At 34.9% G+C, this 10,400-nt stretch overlaps 1 protein-coding gene across 1 annotated transcript; it reads left to right on the top strand.

Moving 5' to 3' along the window:
* The first annotated feature begins 4,390 nt into the window (after positions 1-4,390).
* On the top strand, positions 4,391-8,796 carry LOC145151314 (uncharacterized). Its single transcript, XM_079075332.1, has 3 exons — positions 4,391-5,394; positions 6,359-6,545; positions 7,937-8,796. Exons 1-3 carry the CDS (start codon positions 4,597-4,599, stop codon positions 8,425-8,427), a joined length of 1,476 nt encoding a protein of 491 aa, XP_078931458.1. The 5' UTR covers positions 4,391-4,596; the 3' UTR covers positions 8,428-8,796.
* Positions 8,797-10,400: the final 1,604 nt, after the last annotated feature.

Consider the following 10,400-nt stretch of genomic DNA (forward strand, 5'->3'; position numbering starts at 1 on the left):
AGAGTGATGGGTAGTACGGAGGTAGTCTTGCAGACTACCGAAAAGATCCAGCAGGTTAGACAACGTTTGCAGACCGCTCAGAGTCGGCAAAAGAGTTATGCCGACAGACGCCGATCTGAGTTGGAATTTCAGGTGGGTGACATGGTACTCCTGAGGGTCTCGCCCTGGAAAGGTGTGATTCGCTTCAGGAAGAGGGGAAAATTGGGTCCCTGATATATTGGGCCGTTCAGGATCATTGCCAGGGTTGGCAAGGTGGCTTACAGGCTAGAGCTGCCGGAGGAGCTTAGTCGGATACACAGCACTTTCCACGTTTCGCAGCTGCGAAAGTGCATCATGGACCAGGTGGCAGTAGTATCGTTGGATGATATTCAGGTCGATGAGCGCCTGAACTATGTGGAGAGACCTGTGGCCATTTTGGAGAAGAAGAGGAATATTATGAGGAATAAGGAGATATCTTTGGTGAAAGTACAGTGGGAGCATCGAAGGGGGTCCGAGTGGACGTGGGAGACAGAGGCCGAAATGAGGGAGCATTACCCGGAGTTATTCGCTGCAGCAGACTTCGAGGACGAAGTCTAGTTCAAGTGGGGGAGAATTGTAACGCCTCGATTCCAGGTATGGATTTAAATAAAAGGTTAATTGGTTTAATGTCCTACTCGACGAGTTGGTTGCCCTACTCGTCGAGTAGCAGTGGGGTTGGAACGCGTGTTTAGTGACCTACTCGACGAGTCCACTAAGGGACTCGACGAGTAGGAGCTGGCAGATGAAACCCTAAATCTCGGGGTTTTGCACCCTATTTAAGGAATGATAAGCCTCCTATGGCCTCTTTGCAGTCTTTGAGAGCCCCTTAAAACCCTAATACGTGTGTGTGTGCTCATTGTGTGTTTGAAGCTTGAAGAGAGGATCCTTGGAGGGAGAAGGCTTAGAGGAGAAGGAGATTGGAGCAAGTAGAGTGTGGGAATCAACTCTTATCTCAGTTATCATCTTCTGGAGGTAACTAAATTGCCTTTTCTTTGTGAATCTCTTCTATTGGTTGAGTTTTAGGGTTTTTGGTGAGATATTAAGTTGGAAAGATGAGCTATGGGCTAGATCTGAGGTTGTAACTTCAGATCTGGACCCTCCTTGGATTCTATAAGCATAAAGTTTCAGCTTTGGTCATGATTAAGGTCCCTCTTGAGCATGAAGTTCCATTAAGAACTTAAAATAGGCATTTAGAGCCCTTATAGCCATGCATGCACGTAAAGTTTGCAACTTTACGTGATAAGAATGCCCTAGAAGCTTGGATCTGTGATTTGGAGCCGCTGCATGGCTCAAAACAAGTCTGTATGGAAAAAGGACTGAATGGACTCGGCGAGTCGCAAGGTTGACTCGGCGAGTCCGACGAAGATCACCATAAGACTCGGCGAGTTGAAGAACAATTCGGCGAGTCGGATGAGTTTTCCCCAAGTTATGAATGTGTGTGTGTGTGTTCGTCGTGTGCAAAAAGGAAAACTCGACGGGTGGCCTTAGAGTTTGGTCGAGAATCGGAGAAACTCGACGAGTCACCTCGATGACTCGGCGAGTGGGATAGTGTTTCAAGGAACTCGACGAGTAGCCGAGGGTACTCGGCGAGTAAGGTCAACATGGACTGTTGACCTTGACTGAGGACTTTGAATTTGAGCAGGGGTTGACTAGTGAGTTATGGAGTACCTTATAAGGTTAAGGACTTATGAGTATATTGTGATATGGTATTAGGTGGTGGAGCCTGTGCCAAGTAATTCGAGAGTTGGGTTTTATCTTCCGGGTCGACATTTGCGAGGTGAGTTATCCTCACTATACTAAGGGGTCTAAGGCACCAAGGCCGGCCCATTGGATATGATATCCTAGTAGTTGTATTATGTTGAGTATAAGTTGGTTATGCATGCTAGTTTGATATGCTAGAGGGTAGGTCTGTAGGACTACCTGTGATGCTGATTTATTACCTGTATGTGCATTATCTGTTACATGTTTATATGTTATGTGGGATGGGTTGAGGTTGTACTGCTCCGTGCGGTAGCCAACAAACCCTAGGGTATTCCAGATATGAGCTGAGGGCCCGGTAGGCATTCCAGACTTATACTAAGGACTCGGGAGCATTCCAGATACGAGCTGAGGGCCCAGTAGGCATTCCAGACTCGTACTGAGGGCTCGATGGTATTCCAGATACGAGCTGAGGGCCTGGTAGGCATTCCAGACTCGTACTGAGGACCTAGGGGTAATCCAGCTTGTAAAGCTGTGGACCCATTGCATGTTGTTCTGTTCAGTTTGTTATGATATGTCATGGTGTGACATGGTTATGTGGACTGTATGTGTATCGGTATTTTGGGGGTAACTCACTAAGCTCTCGGGCTTACAGTTTCAGTTTATTGTTTCAAGTACATCAGGGGATCGCGGCAAGGCGAAGGCATGATCGTACAGCTCCTCCTATTATGTTTATGTTTCTGGGAATACTCTGATAAAAATGTATTTTGAAAACAACGTTGTAATGTTTTGATGAACTTGACATGTTTTGAAAGTTTAAATTGGTTTGAAATTTTTGGGTGTTACAAAAGCGTTCGAGAAACCCCGATGGAACTTCCCAACAATCGGACGGCCGAACACACATCGACATCAACGGCGATCCGCTAGATCTTGAAAACGACCAACCTCTTCGTCGACCCGTTGGAAGAAATAAAGCAAAAAAAGCGGCTTCAACATCTTCGAACTCTAGTGTTATGGATATGTTTGGCGATAAATTTGATCGATATGTGCAACTTCAAGAAACGAAGGTCGAGGTGATGACTCGGATGGAGCAAAAAATGATTGAAACACAAACATTATTTCAAGAGGCACAAGCGGCGATCCAAACAAAAACCGATATGGAAATCTTGAAAATGAAAGCGGACGACCTCGAGGGCGAAAACTTGGAACTTTTCCTCGCGATGAAAGAGTCGGTTCACGCCCGACGTAGGCGTATGAGGTAGTTTATTTTATTTATGGTTGGAATATTTAGGTTTTTTTTAGTGTTTTTTTTTATTTTAAGTAATGTAATTTTTATTTTTATTGTTATTTTTTTATTTCAATTAATGTAGTTTTTATTTAATGTAATTTGGTCTTTTAATTTAATGGAAAACTAGTATTAAAAAATGATTTTAATATATTTTTGAATTAAATTTAAATAAAAAAATAAGATGGAGTTGTGTGTTTAGTGGTATGTATCCTCTTGGTTAGTGGCAGGGAAGGTGGTGTTGATCTGACACCCACCACAAATATGGTATGTGGTGGATATAACGGATGGTCTTACAAACGTAGGCCCTAACCAAGTCCCAACCATGATACCATGTGTAACCTTAAAAAAATAAGACATGCCCCAAGCATTGTAGTCATAATGTTTGTTATGTTGAAATACGAAAATCTTCACTACTTTTAAAAAGAAAATTTTCTTTTTAAATCCGTTTCAAGTTGGAATGATAAGAAATTTATAATTAATATTTACATTTTAAGACTCAAACCGGCTCAATATAGGTACTGTTCATAAGTTCAAACGAGATTTAATATATAGTATAATATAATGAGCGATTAATTCACTAAATCTCAAATATGACTTGAGCTCTTGAATCTAATCAGACCTAAGACATTGTTTAATATTATGATGTGTTTTGTTAATTGAAGGCAAGAAGGAGGCTCAGCCTAATTATCGGGTACAATTACGAAACACATGGTTAAAAAATAAACTAATGGGGGAAACATAGGATCTCTCTTTGTCCCCTTTTTTTCGAATAAAATTAAAAGAAGTATTCTTTTGATTCAAGTATATTACTGCAATCAAACATAACTCTTATGAGTTTTATGACCAAACAATGATACGCGGTTTTATTTTTATTTTTTTCCTTGATATTTACTCATCCATTACCACAATTATAATTTTAAAATTGATGAACGCCTATCTTGGACACCCTAATCAACCACCTATATATTTTTTACTTAAATAGTTTCTAAATTAGGACACATCGAGAATTGTCTTTTGATTTATAGACAAATTTCAATCAAATAAATTGAAAAAGCATTAGATTTTTTAATTATTATTTTTGTTTTATTATCGTAAACTAATTAATGATTTTGGAGAAACTACAAAAAAACCCATATAATTGGCAAACAAATAAGCAATCATATTTTATCACAATATACAAAGTAAGAAATTCTTCTTTCGCACCACGTCTAATCAACTAAACAAAGAGCTCATGTATGAAAAACAAGTTCAACCTACAAACCAAAATAATAACACAATTTGTTTTATCAATTTAATCACCTTTTTTTTTCAATTATATTATATTTAAATGCAATAAATTTATTTTTATACAAATTAATAAAAGCATTGGTCGAATCTTTTCACCCACCTCTTCGCGGCGAGGATGTCGTAATTACTCTTCCCATATTTAAAAGTAGAAACCTCCTCATTACTTCCTCTCTGTGTTTTGTACTTCACATTTCACAATTTCCGATCACCCATCAACAAACTCAAAATCTCCATCAATATCTAATCTTTTTTTGTCTGGTGTTCATCTTTCCCAATCATAATCGTCGTCAAAAGTTTCTGTAATCATGGGTCGTAAGCATTTACACGAGTTACTCGAACAAGATCAAGAACCATTTCAGCTCAAAAGCTTCATTGCCGACCGCCGTTCTCAGCTCAAATCAACCACCACCGACGCCGGAAAAACAGCACTTCGCATCAGAAAACGAAACCCAATTATCGAATCCACGTCGTCTTCCACCACTGCACGCAATTTCTGCACCAACCATGTCTGTCTTTTCTCGTTTCAGGACTCGCCGGACTTTAGGAAATCACCATTTCTTGATTTTACGTCGAAGGAGATGAAGAGCCCGTGTAATAATGCTGCTGTCTTCCTCCATATCCCGGCCAGGACCGCCGCCATGCTACTTGATGCCGCCACGAGGGTCCAGAAACCTAAAACCGGTTCAAAACATATCGGGTTCGGTTTACTCGGGTCTTTTCTCCGGCGTTTGAAGGACCGGAGCACCCGCACAAAAAGCCGTGAAATTGGACCGGTTAACGCAACACCATCTTCACCACCAACAAGAAGAAGCCGGAAAAAGATTGTTAACGGAGACGTGGAGGTTGACGGCGGTGGTGATGAGAAACGGTTATCTAACTCGTGTAATAACAGCAGGCTTAGCAGCTGGACATCGTCGGAAAAGACGTCGGAGTTGGAGACTTCATGTAGTTCAAGATCAATTCACAACTCAGAAGAAATCGATTGTTTGTGCTCTAATCCTTCTAGCCCATTTCGTTTTTCACTTCAAAGAACTCCGTCCCCAACTCGCCGGAAACCGGATTCCTCATCACCGGTGGCATCTCCGAGCCGCCACTTCCAACAGGTTTTGTCTTTATTCTCTATTATTATTATTATCATCATTTCTTTATAATTATTAACCATACAAATTAGTTTATGCAAATCCGATTTAAGGTCAAAATATGCGATGGTTGTACTGAGTTAACTCGTAACTCGGTTGAGGATTATGGTCTATATTGGGTGAATTCTGACTCTCATGGCCGAATTGCATTTAAAATCTTAAATGACTAAAACATCCTTTGTGTGACATTAAGACAAAGAATTTAGTGTGGCTGTTTTATCATTTATATCCTTTACAAAATGTTTTGCAGCCTTATTATTATTTAAAACTTTGATAGTATATTGAAGTGGAAAGAACCTAACAAATGATAATAATGATACATTGTTTGTTTATTTTTATAGCAAATATATAATAATTAAATACGAAAAAAGACAAAATATAAATTTGTCTTTTAGTTTGTATTAAATTCGGTACCAAACAATCCAATAACCACACATGTACAATACAAGTATTGGTGGGTGGGTATCCATAGAACAAGCTAGAACAAAAGTCAAACGTCAATTCTTCAAGATCCACGATTGTAAAATTCCCAAATCATGATAAAATAATTTATAAGTTTAAAGAAGGGTTAAATGTAAAACGTCAAAGATAAATCAATGAACTTTACAGAAGGTTGCATTAAAGAAAATATAGATAAAGTGGTTGCAAATCATAAAGAAAGGTTTCATTTTTTAAGATAATATCGACAAGTAATCGACAAATGTTTTAAAATCATCAAGAAAGTGTATGAACTATACAAAAGGTTTCATTTAAGATAATATAGACAAAATGTATTAAAGAATGACAACTAGAAACCTAGAAACTTTATATCTTGAATTTATGCATGTAAATAATGTTATAACTTATAAGGAAGTGGAAGTAAACACACATATAGATGAATGATTTTGATCAAATGATATTCTATTATTAACATTTGGTGACAATATAGGAGAATAAAAGTTATGAAGTCGAGCACCCTCAAGAAATTCATGGGGAAACGGAAGACAATGAGAAAGAACAGTGTAGCCCGGTTTCTGTACTTGACACTTTATTCGATGATGATGAAGAAGAACATGACGGTGGTGTAACAGAAGAGGACTGTTACGATATTGAATGTGGCTATGCCAATGTACAAAGTAAGTTCAATAGAACTCTATTATCTAAGTTTATTTGAAAAAAGTTTATGACAATAAACTTCTCCATATTTTTTAAAGGCTTTTTTTAAGTCAACTAATTCATCTTCGTTTATTTAAAAACAATATAGAGCTTCCTCTATATGCCATTTTTAAAATCATCGTCATTTATTTATAAAGGAATGTCAAGTGAAAATAAGATTTAATTAAATTAATATATTATGATAAAAATAAGGTAAATTTAGAAATATAACCACTTTTTAATGTATATTTGAAGATAATAATCAATTTTTTTAAATAAAAATAATCATTTTGTTCGGAATGGGCATTTCAAGCCAAGAAAAAACACTTCACCTATTCCAGAACGGCATTCCGGATTCATGACTAAAATTTCAATTTTTTTGGAAAAAAAAATGAAAAAAACTTCAGAATTTTAAAAACAAGTCCGGAATCTAAAACACATATATGGAATTTCAATATATATATATATATATATATATATATATATATATATATATATATATTGCTTAATTTAACAAAAAAATTAATCAAAAATAGTTATATGAACTATATACAATATTAATGCATAAAATTGACTTTTTATTGAAAAACAGTTACATGAAGTATTATAAAATGTAGCATTCAGAATTCAAAAAAAAAAAAAAAAAAAACAAAAGATTTTCTATGAAAATTATAAAAAAAAAACTCCGGAATATGAATAGTACTCCGGAATGAGGACATTATGGAGAAAATTGTTGTATTTCAAAAACGGAAAAATATGATTTTTTTTTAAAAACATCCTTTATAATGGTTACATTACTCAATTTTCCTAAAAATTAAATATTATAAAATTGAAGTATATAATTATAGAATTAATAAATAATAAATATTACAAAATTAATACTTAATATTAAAGATTAAAGTAAAAATACCTACAAATTCCGTTGTTTGCATCTTTTTAATTCTAATTGGTTTTAATGTCGATTTTAACTCTAATAATATGTGCATCATTAGATCGTTCGTCGTCTTGGTTTGAGAATTGTGGCTTGCACATTGTGTATTAAAATTTGTACTAGAAAAATAATACATCTATCAAAGTTAATTGACCTTTTTAACCTCTTATGGTTGATGGATTTGTGTCGGTCAGTTTGTTTATGTAGAAGAAAATAAAATAATTAAAATCGTAATCAAGTCCAATTAATTGTTTGTACTTAGGGAAAATGCAAATTATTCGTGGGACCCACGAAATTTATATCAAGCAGTGGGTACCGATGGGTTGTATTAAAAAGTAAAAAGGAATATTTTATGTACTTTGTCATTTATCAAGCAGCTTTTGTTAAAACGTTGCTTTCTTTGTAGCTTTACTGAAACTTTTTATTGCGTTAAATTTATAGGAGCAAAACAACAACTCTTACAAAAGCTTCAACGCTTCGAGAGGCTTGCAGGGTTGGATCCAATTGAACTTGAAAAACACATGTTAGAACAACATTATGAAGATGATGATGATGATGATGGTGGTGAAAATTATATATATGATCAAGAAGTAACTCATGAAGAGTTTGTTAAGGAGATATCTAATCATTTAGGGATCGGGAAAATCCCATGGTACATGAAAAAGCTCGTATTTGACCTAATTTCAGAAGAGAACAAAAATGAAGAACATGAAGTAGTCATAGAAAGAGTATGCAAGAGGTTGCATTCATGGAAGGTGGTCGAATTAAACACAATAGATATGATGGTTGAGACAGACTTTGGAAGTGAAGGGTGGAAGAAATACAATGAAGATAAGTCTAGAGATATAGGGATGGATATAGAGCAGGCCATTTTCGGGTTCTTAGTTGAAGAATTGGCTCAAGAACTTGTAGAATCTATTGTACAATGCTGACATTCGTAAAATAATTTAGAAGTCAATAATGTTTTTCTTGTTCAACTCATATAATTTATTTATAGGTTGAGAATAATTCTAATGAGATATTCTTTAACCTATAAATGAAATGTATGTCCCAAATGAAACAATAGAAATTAATGATTATTGATATTTTTGTCCAGGCATGTATTACATGGTAGGAAATGGGCAATGCGTGGTTACTTCATTGAAAAAGTATGATATGCAACTTCAACAATGTTATTGGCATGTACCAAGACAATATGTATCATGTTTATGGGAGGCAAGCAATTATCATGTTTATGGGAGGCAAGCAAATGTATTCTTCTGCATTTGGTAACAACCTATTAAGGTTAAGAATTATACAAATGGTTGATCATATCTGATATGAGATATGTGTGGTTCCAAAATATATACATATATAGAGGCGGACTAGACTCTGTTTAGTTGATGTTTGACTAAGCACAACTCTTAAGCAGTCTCAATGAAATAGTAACATGTGTCGAACCCTCACTCTAATAACCTTAAGATAAAGAGATAAGGAGAGATTAAGAAAATACAAGTATTCTAATTATAATCCTAGAAATACTAAAACAACTACAAAGCATGTTGCAAGGGGATCACCACACAAAGAACTTCTAGTGATTGCATAAAAGGTAATGAATTTTTATATTTTCTTAGCTAGTGCGAAAGCACGCAGTCTCAATGCGAAATAGTAACATGTGTCGAACCCTCACTCTAATAACCTTAAGATAAAGAGATAAGGAGAGATTAAGAAAACACAAGTATTCTAATTATAATCCTACAAATACTAAAACAACTACAAAGCATGTTGCAAGGGGATCACCACACAAAGAACTTCTAGTGATTGCATAAAAGGTAATGAATTTTTGTATTTTCTTAGCTAGTGTGAAAGCACGCGCGCTCGCACACACACACACAGAGACACACGCGCGCGCGCTCGCACACACACACACACACACACATATATATATATATATATATATATATATATATATATATATATATATATATATATATATATATATATATATATATATATATATATATATATATATATAGAGGGTTTTGTTAATCAAACAAACAACATTTACATCAATATAGGGTTTTGTTAATCAAACAACCCGGTTAACTTTGAAGTAACAGAATCTAGAGGAAAACCTATAATACAAATCCGAAACAATACTATCAAAAAGTTGTCCCTTATTGAGCTTCTTCGATCCAAAAACTATGGATTTTTGGTAATTGCATATCTACTAGGACCACAACATGGTAAAGATAATTAATTCCAACGTTATTTTGATAGTACGAGTTTAAAAAAATTATTAAAAAAAATCATAATCCCAAAGTTATTTAAAAAAAGTTTTATCTAAATTTTTTGTATTTTAAAAAATTTACCAGTTTTTTTTTCTGAACAATTTTACACAAATGAAAACGGTAATTTGCAACTTTTTTTAACCGGCAAATCTAATATACATTTAATTTAACACATCTAATTCTACCTATGTCTACAAGATAACTTGACCTCTCAACTTTAAAGAAAGAAGACAACATCTGATACCACTTAGATAGAAACCATTTGGTTATAACTATTATCTAACACCAAGTTTTGTCCTATATACCCTTAACCTATTATAATTGTACACATATATTGCTTTTGACAATATATTGTTCATTACGTTTCTTGTTTGAAATCGACCATTCATATTGACATTAATTTACTATCTAACAAAAATTAGAATATAAATATTTTCATCTAAAAGTTCTTTATATATAGAAAAGATATCTCCACCTAAAATTTGGTGCAACATGGGTCCCCTAAAAAGGCAAAATGTTGTTTAAAATTGGAATGAGGTTGGTATCATCCAATGGCCGAAAAGGGGAGACAAAATGTTGTGGAGATTGAGTTGAATCAATTATTGACATGTCGTATTTAATATTTAATATCAAAT

Source organism: Lactuca virosa, chromosome 1, assembly GCF_052849685.1.
Source record: "Lactuca virosa cultivar CGN04683 chromosome 1, Lactuca_virosa_CGN04683_v6, whole genome shotgun sequence".
NCBI classification, from domain to species: Eukaryota; Viridiplantae; Streptophyta; class Magnoliopsida; order Asterales; family Asteraceae; genus Lactuca; species Lactuca virosa.

Excerpts from the sequence above, each read along its gene's own strand:
- LOC145151314 (XM_079075332.1), top strand. The coding sequence starts at position 4,597 with ATGGGTCGTAAGCATTTACACGAGTTACTCGAACAAGATCAAGAACCA. Across the intron at positions 5,395-6,358 it reads CGAGCCGCCACTTCCAACAG|GAGAATAAAAGTTATGAAGT; the intron begins GTTTTGTCTTTA and ends GTGACAATATAG. Across the intron at positions 6,546-7,936 it reads TGGCTATGCCAATGTACAAA|GAGCAAAACAACAACTCTTA; the intron begins GTAAGTTCAATA and ends TTAAATTTATAG.